At 44.2% G+C, this 22687-nt stretch overlaps 1 protein-coding gene across 1 annotated transcript in view; it reads right to left on the bottom strand.

Annotated features, from left to right (window-relative positions):
• Positions 1-22687, bottom strand: part of LOC121176308 (thyrotropin-releasing hormone-degrading ectoenzyme-like) — a 94216-nt gene that overhangs the window by 21519 nt on the left and 50010 nt on the right. The window contains exons 5-10 of the mRNA XM_041030357.1: positions 20924-21078; positions 8384-8497; positions 4142-4279; positions 3942-4007; positions 1004-1069; positions 304-482 (exon numbers count right to left, since the gene is read on the bottom strand). Coding sequence (XP_040886291.1) covers positions 304-482; positions 1004-1069; positions 3942-4007; positions 4142-4279; positions 8384-8497; positions 20924-21078 — 718 coding nt within the window. The remainder of the gene's footprint in view (positions 1-303; positions 483-1003; positions 1070-3941; positions 4008-4141; positions 4280-8383; positions 8498-20923; positions 21079-22687) is intronic.

Raw genomic sequence — 22687 nt, 5'->3', positions numbered from 1 at the left:
CGTGAAACAAAGAGCTCCGGGAGGATCCGCTCGGCGCTGAATGACCGAATACGAACAGGACTAAACTGTCCCACGACTGTCCCTCAGAGGCCGCCATGTTCAGAAGGACTGTGTCTGCAGCCTTAGCATAAGCAGGGTCAGGAGGGTCGCAGTAAACCAAAGGTCAGGGGTCACACTGTGGTCACAAACAGCCTGAGTTAACCACCACCCTGACTTTCCCTTCGTGTTTTAAAGGTTAAAGGTCACCATCATGTGACAACGAGCTGCCTCAGACTTGCAGTGTAAAATTAAACACAGCCTAACCTGTTGTTGTTCCTGACTTCCTGTCCGTACAGGAAGTGCTCCTGGCTGACGGTGATGTAATGAGTAGGGAGCTGCTCTGATTGGTTCTTGCTGATGGTGACGACAGGGTAGCCCATTTGTAGAGTCCACCTGTCCATCATCTCTCCGATGTCGATGTCCCGCCCCTCTGAACGCATAGCCTGGACAAAACAAAACCAGAAAACATGAGGTCATTATCCCTCCGAGCAACTCATCAGTAACCAGGTAACAGGTTAAACACGACCTCACTTAGAGAACGATGACGATGACTAACTAATGACTAAGGTCATATAAAGTCTGATTGGCTGGCGGCTGATTAAAGAGCAGTCTCAGTATAACGAACAGCTCTAACAAAGATGAATCTAATTACAGAAACAGTTTTCCAGAAGCTTCTCGTGTGCAAGACAAACAAGCAATCAAGCCTCGCCTCCACCTGTCAGTCATATTACCATGGCAACAAGACTTTCACCGCCTCTGTCTCATAAAGTCGGTGTTAACAAGCGTCTCCCCGGTCTTCATTAAAACTGCTTCGCTGAATAATCAACAGCCTCAGTCAGTTGCTGATCAAATCTCGAGCAGTCACATGTGGAGTTGTCAGAGGTTTAAATCCCTGCTGTGGAGCAAGGCACTAACACTGCAGGGCCACAGGTGTGACCAGGCGAGGACAGACGGCGAGCGTTACCTGAGACAGTTTGCTCCACAGGTCGTCTCTGGCTGCGTTGCTGTACATGTGACTCAGCAAATAATCCTGAAAACAACAACAACAGAAAACAGATCAGTCTGCAGCGCGTGATCACACCACACGACAGGAAATGACATCACCAGGTGGACTTTTAACTCAACCTCTCTGTCCAGTACAGCTCACTGTAAATTTAAGATACAACAATGTACATGAAACCTGAAAAAAAAAACACACACACACACACATCATGAAGTCGGAGGCTCAGTGACATGACGAGCCAGCAGGAGCCAGCAGGGCTGAGTCTGAAGGGCTGAGTCTGAAGGGCTTTGGACTCAATCCCTGCTCTGACTTCAAACTCTAAGTTATATTTTCTAAGCTAATGAACAAAGTGGAGACTCAAAAGCTCCCAGAGAGAAGATCCCAGTTCAAAAGGGGCTTAGTGGTGCGGTGGCGTGGCTCCAAACCTGTAACCCGTCTGTGACAGTTGTGTCGGGTTTGATCTCTGTCTGTTTCAGTGTCAGGAGAAAAACTAATTCCCACCGCAGAGAGCTGAGAGGTGTGAAAGCTTAGGGAGGCTGCTGGATGCTTCAGTTTGCAATAAAACAAGAAGAAGGCAGGAAAGTAAAGTAGTACAAGATAACACAGAACACCTACGGAGAAAGAGCTGAGATCTGCTGCTGAGAGAGAGGATATTTCTCTGTCCTCTGTGTGTGTGTGTGTGTGTGTTATCTCTGTTCATGTCAGCCTTAGTGAAGGGGACAGAGTCTAACTTATCAAAGCCACACACAGACGCACTTTGTTGTTATCATGTGTGTCATCTTGTTCCAATAAAGAGCTCCCTCCTGCCTTATCAACCTTCATACACACCAGGACAACTGACTGACTGTTTGTAAGGAATACACACACACACACACACACACACACACACACACACACACACACACACGCACACACACACACACACACACACGCACACACACACACACACACACACACACACACAGAGTCTGATCCTGATCCCAATCCACCGTTTTAACAGCATGATGGGTCCAAACCAAACCGTGATAACGAACATCCCGTTACAGATGAGTGTGAGTGATAATAGTCTCATTTAAAGAAACCTGTTATCACAGGTTTGTGGGTTAAGGTGGAAGATTTCTGGCTTTTCTGAGGTGAGACAGGTGAGGTAGGTGAGACAGGTGAGGCAGGTGAGACAGGTGAGGCAGGTGAGAGCCTTATCTTTTGTAACAAAGCTGCAAATGAAATTAAAGCTGTTGCTGCGTGTTTTTGTTTGTTTGTTTGTTGTTTGTTTTGCTTTGGTTCAGCTTCATGCAGCTGTGTTTTGGCTCCTCTCACATCACGAGTCTCTCTCATTGGTTTGAATGGTTTGTTGTGTTTTTCACTGAGGATCTGATGAGACTGTAAAACACTGTGTTTTTTCTAAGATCCTTTTTTATGCAGCTGAGAACTGAAGCTGTTCTTATTAGGTAGCGTGGCGTCATGTTCAGCATATTGTTTATGGACCTGTAACACACACACACACACACACACACGCACACACATGCACACACACACACGCACACACACGCACGCACACACACGCACACTCTGTGTGTTCTGCTGCTGGATCAGCAGTGTTTTTATATAGAATCTGGTTCTCAGTGTGTTCCAGGTCACTGACAGTTTCTGCAGGATAATCAGGACACAGTGTGCCTCTGTGTGTGTGTGTGTGTGTGTGTGTGTGTGTGTGCAGCGATTCACACATATTTTTACATGTGTTCAGAATAAACCGTGGATTTAACCCACTTTCACCTTACATCATATGACATCATTTTTACAGTAGCTGAAAAACCACTTCTCCCAGTTTTGTGGCTAAAAACTGTTTTGGGTTCGTTTTCAGTTTCTGCTGCTCTGACGTTTCTGAGACGTTCACATTAACCAGCGTGAAGCATCAGAGTCGCAGCCGCCTACAGCTACATGACAAATAACACGCAGTCATTAACAACACAGATGTTATCGACTAAAAACTTTAAATGTTAAACTGTTAATAGAAAACACGGTTGTTAGTTTTGAAAAAAGATTTTTTTCTCCTCTGAATTACTTGTTGCTTTCGCTCTGATCCACGTTTCATCGCTTTGTGCCACAGCCAGCGCTGCCCTGCACCACCATGGATCAATTTCATTCATTTTCCTTTGAACTTGTCCCAGAGTAAACTGTAAGTACAAAACAAACACAAACTTATGGCACCTCATTAAACTGAAGTTGTATAATTTTGTGTTTGGCTGCTGTCACACTGCACACACACAGATGTAGCTGCTGCTGAGGACACTGAGGTCGCGAGGGGGTGGGTGGGGATGTGGGGGGGGGTTAAAGTTATTTGTAGAGGATATTTTATAGAATTTGAAGCGACTCATTTGGCTGCTGTCCTGGATACTCCACTTCAAACATTTTAATTTTACAAATTTAACTTCTGTGGGCTCAGAAACGGCTCAAGAAACTTTGCATTTTGTGCTTTTTACTTTTTAAACTGCAGCTTTGCTCGACTTGAATTCAGGTCAGTTACACAGGATTGACGGGTCGTAACCAGTCACATGATTTTACAGCAGAGAAAAAAAGCGGGAAAACCTCCTCTCAAACTGCCCCTGCAGCCAGATCCACTTATTAGCAGCCCATCTGTACGCTGAGTACGTTCCCAACAGTCAGCGTTTAGCCAAGATGTGGCTAAGTACACACACACACACACACACACACACACACACACACACACACACACACACACACACACACACACACTCACTCACTCACAGCCTCTGTCTGAGTCTGTCCACTTTGTGCTGAGGACAAATCATTTCAAAGCCAAACCCAGCTGTCCCCTGCCGTCCTCAGATACGTAAACCTCTGTATGCACAGCTGGACCCGCAGGACAACATGGACTTACGTTGAGACCTTTCTGGAACAGCGGCTGTCCCATCACGTTAGCCAGCATCCGGATGAGCGCTGCCCCCTGCAGACAGCACAGAGAAACACACTTTTAAAGGCAACAGCAGGCGAAAGCCACGTCTCTCTCACCATGACTCGGTTCCTCTGAGGGACCTGAGTCCATTTAACCTGCTCCGCTTTTTTTTTTCTGGCACTTACCTTTTTGTAGGCGATCCAGTCGAAGACTCGGTCGATGTCCGTCGCCTGTTCCACCTCCTGGGAGATCGGGTGGGAGGAGCTTAGTCCATCCAATAGCATCACCTCATGCAGGACGTCGGTCAGAAAGCGCTGCTTCTCCTAAAATACACAAACATTTGTTTTTGTCACTGCCGTGTTGATGTTCATGCTCTGCAGGCTGAACCTGTACAACCAACAATTAACCAGTCTTCAACCGACTTCTAACCATAAAAAGGACGCTTCCTGTGTGGGGACGTCCTCCTGATGTTGGTATGTGACGCGGTATTCGATCCTGTCATGTGATCGATTGTCTGCTCAGCTTTCAGCAGATCCCAGTTAAATAATTAAGTTTGGAAAACAAAGTCATCAACACATTTTCATTTAGCAGAGCAGTTGGTTCAGTAAACAAAGGTTTAGTTGTGTAATTTGTCTGGTTAATCTTTAATTATTGTGAGTCTTTGTTGTCCATTTACTCCTTGTTGTTTCTCTCATTGATTTCTCATCTTCCTTTTTTCTCTCCTCTTCATTCATCCAGTCTTCCGCCTTCTCACAGTTTCATTCCCCAGTTTTCCTCATTAATCCATCTCCTTGTTCCCTTCCTTGTTTCCTTCCCTCACTGTTTTCCTTATTGGATCTGTTTCCTGTCGTTCCTCCTCTTCTTCCTCCTCCTCTGCTCTTCTGGTTTCAGGGTTATAACAGTCATCTGCAAACATGTTGAGCTTTAACGAGCTCTGTCTAAATTACCCCAGGGATCAGTCTAAATCCGGAGACGTGCGGCTCTGTTTAATTCATGGATTACAGTGTTTACTATGGAGATTTGGTTTTAACGAACCTCCATCTTGTTAAGCAATGGAATTGGTGGCTTATTAAGTTTTAGTCATTAATGAACAGAACGAACAGCAACCTTTTTTTAAATTAACTGTATCTGCTGGGATCTGGCTAATTCTTGGCCCAATGTGGCTCAGTGTAATACATGGATTAAGGTTGTTTATTAAGTAGATATGGTTTTAATGAATCTACATCAAGTTAAACAAAAGTTTCTCAAGATATTAAATTTTTAATGAATCAATCGAATCCGAATCAATAGAAAGATTTTGATTTTACAGTGCCTGCTGGGATCAGACTATTTCTTGGTACACGTGACTCTTGTTTTAGTCTGAACCACTGAAACATTTTAATTCTGAGACTGAGATTTAGGTTTTCTGTTTCTGTTTAATCATCAGTAGAAGTGCACCGGTCTAATGTCTGGTGTGAGCGTGATGAGTTTTAATCTCAGAGGGTAGAAATGAACTCAACCATGTGTCAGATAAACTGTTAATATACACAAGAGCTACACTGATCCCTCTTCAAAGGATCTGGCTAATTCCTAGGTAAACTACTGTTTTCCTCTTTGAATCAACAGAAACACACACACACACAGACACACACAGACACACACACACACACAGGGGACTTCACCACAAATTACACAATTAGTTAATTAGTTAAATGGCACATTTGGATGAAACCAAAATTACTCAGCATGAGAGAGAAGAAAATCAGACTAAATGAGACATCAGCTCTAATTAACAAAGACTTTAAATCACCTGGAGAGGGGGGTGGGAGGGTGGGGGCTGGGGGGGGGTCCACCTGGTCCATATGGTCATTATGAACCAGATGGACCCACATGTGGAGGGTTGGATAATAGGCCAACACTCAGTGTGTGTACACAAACACACACAGGCGGAGGGACAGGACTGTGTTCAGGAGCAGCTGCTGAACTTTTAAACGTCTGCTCATCTCCTCCCTCCATCCCGCTTCACTTCCACTCCTCTTTTCCTCCTGGCCTCCTCCCTCCTCCCTCCTCTCTCCATCTCGATGCTAATTTCAGTGCCATTTAAACTTGGCATGTTTGGTGTTTGGGCCACAGACGGTTCTCACTGTGTAACACATTCGTCCTGAACACTACAGCACGTTCACACTCTTTCACAGGATTTTTTAAAACCTGCAGACGCCACCACACTCTGACACATGGAAGATTCGATAAACAGTTCCTTAGAAAAGGCCCTGAAAAAAGTATCTGTGGGTTCACAAGTGAGAGAAATTAAAATGAAAACTCAGCTAATTAAAATGTTTGACTGTGTCTGTAAAAAAAAAATCATTTTCATAATATGTTGTTTTTTTAAAAGAAGGAAAATAAATTTGGCCTGTCATAAAAAATGTAAGATTATTACACATTTATAAAGCGAGTGCTGTAAATCAGCTAAAGACATAAATGGCCCGGGTAGAACCCTGGAGAGGTTCCATTAACTCTTCAACACTAATGATCCAGAGAAAGACTTTGATCACTCTGGACCAGAATCAGAGACGACAAGATTCAAGCAAACTGACGTTTCTGCCAAAGCTTCTTTTTTAGCTCTTTCACACTTTAACACTGTGTTCTGCTTTAATGTGTGTGTGAGCTGCGTGTTGCTCTGTAAACATCACAGCTGTTTCGTTATGTCTGTATTAAACTGATGCGACCGCGCTTGATCTCGGACAGAGTCGACTTTAAATCACCTGCGTCGCAGTTTGTTCCCGTTAGAGAAAAATAACCTGTAGCCTGATTGGAAAAATGACGGGCTGTGATACAGGAACAAGCGGCTGGGTGTTTCCTCCCTCGTCATATTTTTGTTTGTTTCATTTCTTCTGCTGCGTTTTGTTCTTCCCCCTGCAGCACTGTGACTCACCGCTGATGGAAACGGCTTTTTAAATAAAAACCTGAATTATAAATAAATTGCTTTATCAGGAACAGACCGCTTTATCATCGTTGTGCCTGTTATTGGAGAAACACTTTGTTTCTATTAAAGCGTCCAGCCGTGCAGAACCACAGTAACAGGGATTTAAAAATGCCATGTCGCTCAGTATAACAGACTGTGTGTGCGTGCCCAAGATAAGGTGTTTTGGTGTAAACACATTCTCTATTGGAAGTAAATCACAACGTGCATCGGCAGAAACAGAGCAGGAGGAAGTGAGTGTGTGCTGTAATTTAAAGTTCTGCAGCGTTCACCGTTTCTCAGAGAAGTTTTCACCGAGTTTCGGGGGAATCGGAGGAAATCTGAGGAAGAATTCATTTCTAATTTTATTGTGTTTTGAGTTGATTCAGTCTCTGCATCAATTTGTTTGCAAACCTGAGCAGAATAAAATAAAACAGGGTTTTACCTGCTGCGGATTTGGGCTGAATATTATCTGCGGAATTGCAGGAAAACACTTTTAGAAAAGGAGGAAACAGATATCGATCCATGCGAGTGGAGGAAGGTGGAGGAGTCAGGAGGAGACCTCACAGTCAGGACTCACTCCTCCTCAGAGCCTGTTTTAACTTTCCTCTCACACACTGTACATCCAAATATTGTAATAAGTTATGTAAAGTTTTATACAATAAGGAGAAAGACGGAGGGCCGGTGGAAACAGAGCAGCAGCTGTCAACAGATTCCATCAGGAATTATTTCCTGTCAGAGTGTCCACAGAGCCGTCGTCTACGTCTGAACTGAAAGGAAAAAATCAAACAGGCCTGAAGTTTGATTTAATATCCACCGTCTGGTTCCAATCTTCTGTTAGAATCAGGTTTGTGTCTGAAGATTTTTAGATGTTTTACTCTGAAAAAAAAAAAAATGAATTCATGTCTGACTAACCGGAGCCTAGAGCTGAAATTTTGACTCACCTGAAACCATCAGAGGGCAGAAAATTTAAATTCATGAGCGAACAGACGGAGCTTCAGGATATCTGAATACACCTGAACACGCCGAATGCAAAGCTCCACTTCCTGTTTGTCTTGAATAAAAGATCAGACTCCTATTATCAAATACGAGAGGTGATCTGCAGTCACCACACATCACACAGACGTTACAGGCGTTCGGCTACTTTACTCCTTCAGCTGCTTAAAAAGACGCCTGTGGTTAAAAGCTCCACAAAGCCCCGTGAATGGACCTTTAATCCTACGTTATTTTGTTTTACATGTTGTTCAGAAAGTTTCAAAAAAAGGATAAAAATTTCATGGTTCGGGGCTTTTGTACCATTTTCCTCAGTTATCGAAAAGGAAACTGAAGACTGAATATTTCATGGAGCATCAAACCGACAAAAATCGTCTCCTGAAGAAGCTGAAACTGTCCGTTTGACTGACGTCTCGAACTTAAAGAGTAAGTAAGTAGTTAAAAGCAAACTAAAAAGACAGCTGGTTAGAAATGAATCAGAGTAATTTTCACTCACCATGTTCCACTTCGGGAAGAGGAAGTCGGTGCCGACGTACTCAAAGAAATGAGCAAAACCTTCTTTTAACCAGACGTCCTCCCACCAGACCGGAGTCACCAGGTCACCGAACCACTGCAGGACACACACAGAGGAAAGGATCTGGATCATTGTATACAATCAGCTGGTCCAACTCACACAGCATCAAGAACAAAGAAAGTTCACAGAGCGAACACGACTGTATGGTAACAATCGCACAACGCAGCGTGCTGTGTGGCACCTACGTCATTAGGATTCATCCTCTGGGAACCTGACAAGGGGTGAGGGCTCAGAAAGGGACTCAAACGCACGACTCGAGTACACAGGAATAAGAGGCAAAGAGCTGGTCTCTAATCCAAACAGGGTCGGTAACACAGAAAGGCAGTCCAAAATCAGGCAGAGGTATCAAACTCGGACGGCAATTTCAAAGTAAAACAGGAAACTAACTAAACAGAAACAGGACCTGACTCAGGAGCTGGATGTGACAGAACCATGACTGTCTGTACAAACTCAATCATCAGCAACACCCGAGGGCAACCAGCAATGTTGCTCATGAGCGTGACAAAGGGAGCGGTGGGTTTGGCTCGTGGTTATAGGCCGTGCTGCCACCTGATTGGGTGGTGCCTCGGAGCCTCATCAGGGTAAACCAACAGTCAGATTTAATAAAGGAGGAGCACGTAAAAAAAATGAGACTGTAGACTGAACTTTGCTGATAGTGAAACGTACGTCCACCAGAGTAATACATCTGGACCCAGGCTGTTTCCAGGCAACACAGTCTGAATGAAAACGATGCACCGTTTGGGAACAAACGTGTGTCCCTGCCAGCTTTGTTCCTGCGTCTGAGTGTTCCCTTTAAACCTTCAGCTGCAGAGCGGATGACTGACGATCTTAAAAAAAGAAAAAGTTAAATTCACTGTATACCCTGGTTAAAGCCTCCGTCTGCAGCAGAGGCACACACTGCAGTGTTCACACCTCTGCACAGTGTGTGTCCGCGTTGTGTTAAAGGCCTGTTTGTCCTGCATCTGAAACAAGTTTAAATATGTCGTCCAAAGTCACAGACGTGTCCACATAAAGGACGCAGATCGAACAGACATCAGAGGAAACCAACGGATGAACGGGGGTTTGTTTTTGAAGCGGAGGAGCAACAGTCAGCATCCACCTTAATGGAAACCAGAGGCCTCCGTCTATATGAAGCAGCGGGGAGCGTGGGCGGCACACGAGGCTGATAATCAAACACCAGCAGGTGGTGGAGGTGCAGAGGTAACACTTCTTTTTGAAGACAATTTGTAAAATCATTGACCTGAAACAGCTCAGACTGTAAACACATTAAAGCGCTCGGCAGCTGTCACCGTAGCCAGACTTTAATTTCATCGTTGGGTTATTTATTTTGGCAGAAATTTGATAAAGTTGAGGAGCTGTGGTTGAGTTAGAGGCGGGAACACGAAAAAACTGGAAAAGAAAAAGGTCCAAATAAAATAAATAAAGAGGAACCTCAGAAACTCCGGTGTTTCTGAAAAGGTCCAAAAATCAGCACAGAAACTTCGCACGACGCCTGACGATCGTTCATTCTTCACCACCCGTCCTATAAGATGCGGTGAGCGTGACATGTGACCTCTTATCAGCGTCGTGCGGGGCGAACAGGTGCTGCACCTGATTGACATTTCCCTCACTCTCCTGTTGGTTGTTGCTTCTTGCTCTGCCCGACTTTAATCCCAGCAGAGCCTGAACGAGCCAGAGTAAAAAACGCATTTCATTAACATTAGTTTGGTGTCCTCCTCCTGCCACTGCACGCTGAACCTGTCCGGCTTCACCCTCCTTCATCTCTGTGGTCAGCACCATAAAGAGAATCACACACTCACGCCCACATGTTCCACTCACATGAATTAAAACCAGCGAATGTGATGAAAAAGGATCAAATGATTCGTGTACGGTTTGTTTTGTGCTCCCAGGAATAAAAAACTGATAAAAACTACAGAGCAGTATTTAGTGAGGTTTTTCCTTTAATGATCCTTTCTGTTAAATTATTGAGCGCTCTGATTAAAGCCTCGGTCTCCGCTCTCTAATAACATCACTTTCTTTCCTCTGTCAGGAAAACTGCTGCCGTGCTGCTCTTTCATTAAACATGACAGTTTACATTTGATTTTTGTTCTGCTGCCTTGAAAGGATTTGACTCTTTATCCAGCTGGATGTTGATGTTGGGTCGCTAAGTTTTCACTTTTCATCAAACCCTTAATTTTACACTGGTACAGTCATTTGTTCAAGCCTCCTGACAAACACAAAATATAATGAATTTTACACCGGAGAGATTTTTAGTTTCACAGCGACAGACTCAGTGAAAATGAATAATCCTCCATAGCTGTTACTTCTTCTGTAATAATTAAAAATGATGACTTCTGCAGTTTTTCCAACACACTCGTCTTCATTAGCTCCTCTGTCATCTCTCATCCTGTTTTAGCCTCATTAAAACATAAAAAGCCTCCAGTGGGTCGGACATTTCTGCCGGGGAAGTTGTCTCGGGTTGCTATGGCTGTACTGTTGCTATGGTTACACAAGTGCGTCGTGGCTGGGGTTCGTAAACTGCAGGTGAGGGGTGGGGAGTGAAAAGGAAACGATGCAGAGCTGAACTGAAAGACTGCTGAGACGGAGGATTCGGGAAAGAATCGGGAAGAACGATGATGAGTCAGAAAACAGAGACACTGAGAGACGGAGGGACAGAAGGACGGAGAGATGGAGGGACAGAGGGACAGAGGGACAGAGGGAGGTCTCTGGCTGAGATTTAGTAAAAGCTGAGAAACTACCACAGAGAGATGGATAAATACTGAGTAGAAACACAGCTGTTCCCCCTGACACTGGGAGGGGGTAGAAGGGGTAAAAGGGGTCGCTGAGATTTCCACAAAGAAACACAAACAAGTATAAAGATATTTATCTCATGAGTTAATGAGAAACAAACAAACAACACAAACAACACAAACAGACCAAAAGTAAACTAAAAGATTATGTGATTCTTTCAGGACAGGTCAGATGTAGATGTGTTCCAGTTCTATGTCATGCCTTCTCTCCCTGGCTGCACACAGCAGGCCGTGTAGCCTGAGAAGCAAAACCCAGGGAAAACACTCGCTGCTGCTCATAAGGCTCATTGCTGAGGGACAATTCAAAGTGGCAGAGACGGACATGAAGACTGTGAGCAGTGTGCGTGTGTCCCTTTCAGGGCTTTGCTTATTGTCCTGTTTGTTTTACTCCCACAGGTCAGAGGTCAGTTAATGCAGGGGAAGTGGCGACTGGTTAAATGCAGATCGGTTTTTGCAGCAGCGGCGACGCCGGTGTCTCGCTCCGGGGAACGCTCAGGGGGAATTTTCTGCTGCGACAATAAACAGTGTTAATGGAATCATGTTCCAGTGACACAGCAGTGTAATGAGCTGCCTTTTCAGTTTCAGGAACCACACTACAGTTGCTGGCATGCTTAGCATAATGTTACTTGCATCACATATATAATTTCAAACTAATTACGCAGCGTTGCAGTGAATTAAATGGAGAAAACAACAGAACGGGCAAACCCTGCTGGTTTCTGTCTCAGCTTGTTTCAACAATAGCACCTTCATTCTTTCCTTCCTTTACCTCTCCTCCTTTCTTTCTGTCTTTCCCTCAGAACAAAGCAGATCTGTGCCTTTGATCATGCTCCTCTTCCTCTCCTCCCTCCGTCTGACCCTCACTGATAAATATTCATCCCTCTCTTCAGCAGAGGGACTGAATCTGATTTTCACTTTCTGTTTGGATGGAGCTTCTCACAGCTCCACGACAGCCAACATGAAATGAGTCTTGTTTGTCATTTGGCACAAACACTGTTTACATCTACACATCTGTGAAACTATAAAGACTTTCACAGTGTCTTCAGTCCTGACTGGCTGAATTTAAAATGAACACTATCAACAACAGTCGCAGCAAACTCTCAAACCTCCTGCTTAATTAATCTTTGTGTGACTGCTGTGAGGTCGGGGATTTAACGGTGGCCACCAGCCAAATGCTGGTAGGTTTTGCAACTTGATTTCAGATAATAGACTTTGCTGCAGAGCTAGAGATCGACAGGGCACAGGAAGAGAACCGTGCTGCATCTGGACCACAAGGAGCTGCTGCCTGGAGAGTTCTGGACCAGCTGGACCGGCCTAGAGTCTCACTTAAGAGCCTGGCTGTGAAGCCCTGGGTTGAGAACCACAGCATCTGGGCTGGTTGGATGGAGGATAAAAGGAGAGGGGGGGGTGCAGAGTAAGCCATGAGACAGAAAGACAGATCTGTGCAGGGAGACAGTTTGTCAGACAGACAGTTAGTGTGTTCAGCTCTGTGACTCTGATCGTTTCTCTTTATATTCTTGTTTTCCTGACAGTCCTGCCACACTCCCATTATTCACTGTGTGTGTGTGTGTGTGTGTGTGTGTGTGTGTGTGATGTTTAAATTGCTATATAAAGCAAACTGGCAAAACCAATCTGTCACATCCATGAAACCTTTGATTTACAACAACAAAACTACACAGTTCAGTGAACGTTAGTGTGTGTGTGCGTGTGTGTGTGCATGTGTGTGTGTGTCTGTGTGCATGTGTGTGCGTGTGTGTGTGTGTCTGTGTGTGTGTGTGTTTCCGTGCATTCTGTCAATTAAAAAGAACAAAAGCAAAACGAATCAGAGCAAAGCGGTTCAGCCTGAGGAGAGACGGACTGAAGCAGGGTCTGATGAGTCACGTTAAAACTTCACTATAAGAAACAAACTATACTTTACATACAAACCACAACTCAACAACTATAAACATATATAAATAAATTACAGTCTGTTTTAAATAAAATATGACACAGGTGCACTGGAACAGCTGAATGGAATCTGTGTTATTTAACGGACAAGGTTAAGATTATTCTGCAGCTTTTGTTGTTGACAAAAACCAAGATTTGCTCTGTCTGTGGCTCGAGTGTACGTCCCTGTCTGTCCAGACTCATATAATGTCTGAAGTTAAGACTTTGAAGGAATTTAATAAAAAGTATTTAGTGTATTTTAATATAATTAGCATATGAATTCTAAATCAGCGTGTATGGACGGACAGATGGACAGACAGACAGAGACAGACAGATGGACAGGCTATGAAAATAATATAAAGGCTGATGTATTCACTCTAACAGCTGGACGTTAACAAAACAGGAGGAAATAATGCATTTGTTGGGGACTATTTTCAGCGGTGGATTAATCCACATCTGGTCCTGTGTGTGGTGCTGATGGTGATGAAGGGACATGTCTCTCAGTGTAACAGTGAAAAGAGGTTTCAGTTTTTTCATGAGATTTATGGATAATAAGAAACAAACAGAGCAGGGAAACAGCTCACTGACAGTCCACAGTATGTTTCCCTTTCATTCACGTTTATATGTTCCAGTAAACAATAAACAACATGTGTCATATAACAGTGAAGTTACATGATGTGAGAAGGTGATTTATCCAAACTGAAGGAAATTACAACAGAAATGGAGACAAACAGAAGCCCAACAAATTTTAGCTTTGTATTCACCAAACAACAACACATGATTTATACAATATGTGACACACACTTCACACACACTTCACACACACACTCACATGGAGTGTAAGTGTAGCATCACTGTGTTTGTGGTTTATTATATCTGTTTAGCACAAGGTGTGTGTGTGTGTGATCGCCTACTGTGTAGTGGCTGCAGGAGTGTTCAGCTTCACTAATAAGCCTCAAACAGACACACACATTGACACACACACACACACACAAACAGGTACACAACTGTGTTAGATGTTTGTTTATGGTCTGTTAATTAGCCTTGGACACAAGCAGGAGGCAGCGTGCACACACACACGCACAAACACACGCACACACGCACGCACACCCACGCACACACGCACACACACACGCACACACACACGCACGCACACACATTATTATTGATTACACTCGAGTCCTTCAGCAGTGGGACAGCAGAGGAGGCTGTAGGTAGATGTTTGTGTTCAGATTTCAGATAAAGTTTCACAAACGTTACTTAAACTTTTGATTTTTAAGAATTAATCCTGAAACATTTCTTTCTTTTAGGTTTGGTTTGTTCTGTCTCTGTGTTCCAGCTGTGACCCGCTGAGTGACGGAGGATTAACAATTCAAAGCTTTATACCAACACTGGTATAAAACATCGAGCGGTCAGGTTTATGTTTAATATTGTACATTCTCCCTTATAAATAAAATAAATGGAATGGTGCAGCCATGACAGCAGTTCTGAGCTGAAGCATCACTTTGCTGCAGTGTTGTGTTGACAGACCTGATACACACACTATATATTTACACTTCTTAGGTTTCAATAGTTTGTTTTGCTAAAAAAAAAAAACCCTCCTGTTCCGAAGAGGTTTGGTTTTTGGTCATTCCTGTGTGTTTACATGTCAGTTAGCGCTATGACTCAAAAACCACACATCAGTTACACCAACATGTTATTTTTAGCCGTTTATGAAGCTTGGTCCTGTTCCCATTAGGTGCCGCTACGGTCAACAGTCGTCCACACGTCTGAAACAAGCTACAACCAACCCACTTCTTCAGGATCTCACACTGAAGGGTGAAGCAGATGATGGAGGGATGTTATCACGTCTGTCAGGCGAGCGTCTAATGTCAGAGTCGTGTTTCTAATCGGTTAGCTACAGTTCAGGTTAACAAGTTAGTTTTTGTAACCTAGCAACAGTAAGCACTTGAGAACGACGCTGTGAGAACGAGGTCATGGGCTCTGCGAGCGCACAAACAGCCGCCTGTGGACACAGTCCCCGACGTGTCCAGACTGAAGTGATGGAGGAGGAAAGTTCAGCTCCAATGTGAGTCAAATGTAAAATAAAAACACGGACAGAAAGAGGTGGAGGACGGGGCTAAAGCAAAAGAAGAGGAAGAAAAAGAGTGAGACAGGTAGAGAGAGAGAGAACAATGAGATGATTTATGGTTCCTTGTATTCTAATGAACTCTATGCAAACATGGTGTGCAGTAATAAATTATCTACTTTGAACCAAAACACTGCAGAGGAAAAATATACGCGCTGACAGCACACACATACAACAGCGTGTGCGAGTGTGTGTACTCTGGTGTTTCTGTTCTTGTGAGGACCAAACGTAAGCTTTAACACAGGCCTGTACACTGCACCACAGCTACAGATACTTTGCCCACAAGCAGGTGTGATGTAAAGTTGCAGGTGTGATGTAAAGTTGGAGACTTGCTTGTTTAACCTAACCTCTGTTTCTTATTGTCGTAACAAAGTTACGTGGTTTATGTTTTAAACCACGCGGCATCGTGAACAACGTGAAGGATCTGGCTGCTGATCCAGCTCAGTTCACCTCGGTCGTGCTTCAAAAACCAAATTAATTTTTGTGATGATGACTTGAAGCATGCGATCAGAGCTGTTAGAGTCCACGTGGATCCAACAGAAATACTGACACTCAGGCCAGAGACTCATGATAACACTCACTGACTGGACTGAACACTGGATATAATTTGCACCTGGTCTCGTACAGGACCTCTCGTTTGAAGAGGCAGATGAGTGTCATCATCTAGATGATGATGTGACTCATTCAATCTAAATTCACCGATAAATATCCAACAGGCCGAATCACTTTCTGATGTTTCCCAGATTGAAATCACAGAGTGTTTCTGGGCTGAAGTTAAACCGGCTCTCAGAGAAGGTCAGATCCCCGGCTTCAGTCGCACCCTGGCCAAGGTTAAGATGCAGGGAAAGGGAAAGCAGGAAGTTCACTGGGAATCCTCACAAGTTCAGTGATACAAATGTGTGTGTGTGTGACTGTGTGTGACTCTGCTGTCAGCCCGCCAGAAAGCACACTGTGCTGTTTCCTCCTGCATATGGTTGAATTAGTGTGAGAGAGAGATCAGCAGATGAAGAGAGTAAATCTGTTTCCCTGAATCTGGTCCCAGTGTTTTTCTTTGTCTGTTTTAATTAACAGACAGCTGATAGAAACACAGTCCTGTGTGTGTGTGTGTGTGTGTGTGTGTGTGTGTGTGTGTGTGTGTGTGTGTGTGTGTGTGTGTGTGTGTACGCACTGGTTCTGCGTGTTCATTTTCCTACTGCAAGCACAGCAAGACACATCTGGACACACACCTTTACACTTTACCTCAACTCAACACAACCTAAGCTCTGCAAGTAACATGAGCAAATACACACCTGTATCACACCTGTATCACACCTGTATCACACCTGTATCACCTGTAGAACTTGTCGCTCTAATATTTCAGACCAAACACCTGCTCACTGTCCCGATAACGTGCGTGAAATTGAATTTAACACAGCAACGTTTCGATCTCACATCTTCAGCATCATCACTGAACAGACATCAACGCCAGGTGGTTCCGATCTGTGTCCTCTGCCTTGTGATGTCTGTATTACCTGCACATTACCTGAACATTACCTGCAGCAAAAATCACCACAGACCACGTACAAAGAGCTTCCACTGCGGCTGAAGACATCTTACATATTTGAAGCCTGTAGTTTGGCTCAGTGACATTTTTCTTGGGTATAAACAGGAGAGAAAACTCTCAGTGGGGCCTCTGTGTGGGCCCTGCTAACAAAAGGCCCATATAACTCCAAATATGTCCCTCTATAATCCTTCATATCTTATTCATGGAAAAATACTTTCCAAAATGGCCACCGACACACACACTGGAAGAAGTGAAACAGGGAAACGGGCCAAAATGTGTTCTGGAAAAACATTTTTGGACTTTGTTACTGAAGAGAGAAGATTGTTTGGAGCCAACACCTAGTGGTCGTCAGTGGTACTGCAACTCAGAGCAACATCTGTGTTCATCTCAGTGTCCGAACTGATCCACTGTAAAACTCTGTCTGTGTTATGCTCAGCTGATGGAGGGACGCAGCCTGTCTGCTCACATTTCAGTCCACATCTCCTCCATCTGTTCACCTGAGAGCAGCAGCAGCAGCAGCAGAGTACAGTACCTGCACTCTGAACCCGTCAACAACAGCAGCCTGAATCCAACAAGACATCAACACCACCTTTATTTTTATCACCAGTCTGCTGCTGACACGACTGCGTATTGTGTGTTTAATGATTCCAGACTGTGCGTCTGCACAGCAGCCTGATGAGCAGCTGAGGCAGACGCTCAGAGAAATCCCTCGGATTCAGTGAAGAACATAAAACCAGAAGAACAATCAGATTTTGATATAATTGTTTAAAATTTCAGTCTTTAAGTCTTTATCATCCTGTTGTGTCTGATGGATGTTGACATAAACATGGCAGCAGCAGAGGAAGCCGGTCTGACAGATGGCCTCAATATGTTCTCTAACACACACACACACACACACACACACGCACGCACGCACGCACGCACGCACGCACGCACGCACGCACGCACGCACGCACGCACGCACGCACGCACACACACAGAGTACACAAACTTGTTTTCCTATCTATGTGAGGGGAATGACTTACAATCCCTTGACGTTTCACCTCTAAGTGCTTTAAAAAAAAAAAAACCTCTTCATCTCAACTTAACCTGGTCATAACATATATTTCCATAGTATACGATGACAATGAAATGCGTGCAGTCAGTCACGCCCCCTTCAGGGTGAAGCCTTAACTCTTTGTTTACTGCTGATCTTTGGTGAACGTGGTGAACAGGTGTATTCTGGAGAGAATCCGTGTTCTAACTAACATTCATCACCAGCGTTTCTGCCCTTAGAGATCTGTGAATTACCACAATGTGACTCTGTGTTGTCCCCACAACATGAAGAACACATGGACGCACAAACAGACACACACACACAGCCCATGTACAGCTAACCCATTTCTCCAAACAGGATTAGAACAAAAGTCTGTTTCTGTTTTCCAGTTAAACTCCTTACAACTGAACGAGCTGATTATCGAAAGCTTCAAACAACTTTCTCTCTCACTTTGTGAGTGTGCCTGTGTGTGTCTGTGTGTGTGAGAGATAAATGGCTTCAGGATGAAGTGGAGTGCAAAGCTGCAGACAAAACATCACTTTATCATTTTTCTTTCTTCTCTCTCTCTAAACTCTCGGAGCAGATGAGGAAAGATGCAAAAACAGACGAAAACAAACGCGAGAGAATCAAAACCCGACAAAAACACCATCACTACATTTTTATGACACGTGCAATAATATCTATGACTTAATATACTGTAGAGCATCACACTCAAAAGCTTAACATTGTTATTCAGTCTGTGTTTTTGCTCCACAGCAGCAGTAGCCTGAAGGTAACATTCATCCAGACTCAGCAGAGAGAAATGTGGGTCTGAGGCCACATCCTGAAGGAAATGAAATGAAAACGACACGTTCTTCAGTCAGCCACGGGCTCTGCAATATTTACACTGCAGCTTTTCATTTTCATCACCGAAATGATCCCATGTAGCACTAAAGCACTTCAGCTGTTTGAGCATTTAAAGGGCCAGTTCACCCAAAAGACAAAAAAACATCTCGCTGTGAACAGTTTTCCTTCGCTCTGTGATAGAAAAATAGATCCTCGGGAAAGTCTTCTCTGTGTGGTCGCTCAGTTATCCACAGTAACTGGATAACAGTCATGTTGAAATATTTAAATAGAATTATTCAGTGCTGCAGATACCAGAAATAAAATTCGATTCACCTCCACTGCGGTGAGGTGGAGGCATTAGTACGGGTTTAAGATGCTGACTGAGTAATCCAGGTTTCATTTATTCATCCACAAAATCATGGAAATAAAACGTGTCACATCCTAATCGACCCACGCTGATTACAGAACATAGAACATAAACATCCATAACAGAAAGACAAAGATAAAACATTATATGCTATGCATTAATGCTGCAGCCGGGCTCCAGAATCTGGTGCAAAGCTTCTCCAGTCCTCCTGAGGATGGAGGTTAATACAGCAGCACATCAAAGGCCCAGAAGCCACAAAGTGTCACAGGAACATGAATGATAAACTCCTGCAGCTGCCAAGCTAGCACTGTTCAGTCTCTATACACAAGACCCGTCCTCAGAGGACGTTAAACAGCTAAAATGCTACCACAGTGTTTTGGACTCATTGTCCAACACTGATGTGACCAGAGCTGAATGTTTGGAGCTGGAAGCCCCTCGTTCGCTGACGTTAGCTGACTCCATTTCTAAGCTAACGTTAGCTTGTGTAAGTGTCCCAGAGAATTCGTCAGTTGTTTTTCTGTTTACGTTTACATCTATCGTTTGGCCTGGTTCCAGGGATCAGTGTGGATGTAAGTGTGAACCTGTGGTCACTGACCATAGTCGTGCTCATCCAGCAGTTTGAGCTCCAACACAAACAGAAGTGTTGGAGTAAAACTGAATGATATTTTTTACAGTGCTCTGCTCTCGTTCTGTCTTTGTTCATCTTTTCCTATCTTATTCTCCTTTAACACATGTCGTCTCCATTCTGTCTCTCCTTCACTTTGTTTCTTCACCTCTTTGTCTCTCCGTCTCCTACGCTCTATCTTCTCTCCCTCTCTCTCCTTCTCATCTGCCTTTATTGTTTAAGCTCGATCGCCCGCCCGCACACGCTGCCCCTGTCTTTCTCTTTGCCGACTGAAACCTTTAAATTTTCTTCTGCTTCGTCGTGTTTGTCTGCTCGTCACGTCTTCGATGTCGTACTGTAAAAACAGGATCATCTCCCCGGCTGCTGTTGTTGCCCGAGGAACTTTGTAACGCACGCACACGCACACACACACACACACACACACACACACACACACACACACACACACACACACACACACACACACACACACACACACACACACACACACACACACACACACACACACAGCTCATTGGTGTTGTGGTTGCTGCTGTTTTGACTTGTGTCACGTTCAGTCTGTTTACAACCAAATCATTTGCATCTGCTCAGGGAAAATTCGGTTCTCTCTCCTCCTCCACCCTGGGTCTTATGTCAGGGTTCACTGTGAACTTTTTTCATCTATTTAAAGTTAAAGTAAGACGCAGCGTAATGTGAAAGGCCGCCAGTCATTTCACAGCAGTGGGTTCAGGCTCAGTGACAGCAGTGCGTTTTAGTCTTTGCCAAATAACATTATCAACAAATTTAGCCACTGCAGGTGTATTATTTCCTCTAAAGCATCATGTTTTCCCTCATAAACATTAGTTAGAGCTGCACACTGGGGTATTGACACGCCGACACATGACGAGGGAGCGATGTGCAGGAGCTGAAACCTGAATAGCTTCACATTCACAAGATGCAAGGTGTCAAGAAATCAAACGAACCACCTGAAAGCTCTCAGAGAGGTATACAAACATTGTTCACTACTTCTGACAAGGCTGCAGAGTCCCTTAGGATAGTTATTTTAATAATGATGTTGTAAAGTTTTTAAAGTTCCTTCTGAATCTGCATTATAATAATATCCAGCAGTATCACACACACACAGCTCGCGGGCTGAGGTCCAGATGGAGAAGGTGGTGAAGTGTCTCTGTCTTCCTGAGACAACGTTTCAGCCACTGTTTGAGGTGAAGATTTAAAGATTTCCCTACCTGGTGACAGATCTCGTGGACGACCACCATGGTGAGCTCCATCTGATAGGACGAGGACGACACCTCCGCGTCCAACAGGATCTTCTGCTCCACGAAGACGCTCAGCCCCCAGTTCTCCATGGCAGCGTAGGGATGTTTGGGCACCGCCAACAAGTCTGAAAACCACACACAGCAACACATTAGGGCCAAACGTGTTCCTCCATTAATAAACTCCCAGTTAGTTTCATCCTGCGAGACGCCGCCATTTAAATAAAAGGCGAGTGTGGCTGTGACAGAATGACTGCAGATCCCATTTTGGGTTAAAATTAAACTCATGAGTCATTTTAACAACCTGCCAAGGAATCCTTTTATCCCCACAACATGGATCTATGGAGTTTTTCAGAGATAACTCTACATGTATCTGTACGAGAGAGAGAGAGAGAGAGAGAGAGAGACGAGGGAAGGTGTGGAGAAAAGGATGAAGAAGGACACAGAGACGGATGAGGTGAAGAAGGAGTTCACCTTTAGTAGAGAAGATTTATTAGAGAGAGAGAGAGGTCATTAAAAGTCACACTTCAGGAAAACGAGTTACATCAAGAAAAAGAGGAAATGATCCACAGACTTTATACAGATGTTTTCACTGAGTTCACCTGTGTCAGATCAGAGAACAGCTAACGCAGAGTCTGGATGGACAGATGGACAGTTTGTATTGGAGACATAAAAACAGCTGCTGCAGACAGAAAACTCTCTCTCTCTCTCTCTCTCTCTCTCTCTCTCTCTCTCTCTCTCTTTCTCTGTTTCTCAGCTTTGGCCCAGTTTTTCAGCAGCTGATGGAGAAATTCAACAAATAAACAAAGAAAAGACGGAAAGTCGCTAACACACACACACACACACACACACTGAAGGCGTGCATGTGTGTGTGTGTGTGGCTGTTCCTCGTTTACTCTAATTACGATTTCTTCTGTCTGTTCATTCTTTAAAAGAGAGAGAATACACGTTGTTCCTTGCTCGCTCAGCGATTAACGGCGTATTTAAAAAGCTTCAAACAAACCGATCACTAATCAATCAAACCCATCAGCGCCTGAGGTGGTTTACCGTCACCTGTGTGATCTCTGGCTTCAGATACACCAGGACGTCAGAAGAAGGACGCCTGCAGTTTGTCTGTCAGCGTCAAACAGATACACCCACCTCAGACTCCACCCCTCAGACCCACAGAGGAACTCTGGGAGGGTGGAGGACTTCCAGTGAAGGACCAGATGGATCCAGTGGATCAGTGACTAAGTTTTCTTGTTGGGAGACAAATGTCAGAGTTGTGGTCCCATAGTTGATCCTGAGACGTGGATCGAGTGTTCTGGTTTTATTAGTGTGTTCTGGTTGTGAGATTAACGGTTGTGCTGAAATGTGTGTTGGCACAAAGAGAAGTGTGATGGCTGAAATGTCACGAGGTGAAATATACACAGCCGAACGCTGCCAGAGGGACGGACGGCGGGTTTCATTCCTCAGTGCCAGAAAAAAATGAATGAAACAGCATCAGGTCTGAAATACATGATTTAAATATCACAAACAGCAGCTACATAAATAAATAAATAACTAAATCAGATTTTTAACTCATGAGACGAACATAGAAACCGAAACATAAAAACCAGCTCTGGGGTCCGTGTGCGATCTTTGTGCTCGGTGTGAGATGGCCTCAGCCCCGTTCAGACATAATTCATCACATCATCAGTGTCAAGCTGCTCACACTGCTCAGACCTGATCTATCATCCAACCAGCAGCTGTCACACT

This window comes from Toxotes jaculatrix, chromosome 22 (genome assembly GCF_017976425.1).
Source record: "Toxotes jaculatrix isolate fToxJac2 chromosome 22, fToxJac2.pri, whole genome shotgun sequence".
In the NCBI taxonomy this organism is placed as follows: Eukaryota; Metazoa; Chordata; class Actinopteri; family Toxotidae; genus Toxotes; species Toxotes jaculatrix.
Note: the sequence above shows the minus strand (reverse complement) of the source record. Positions and strands in the feature narration are given on the sequence as shown.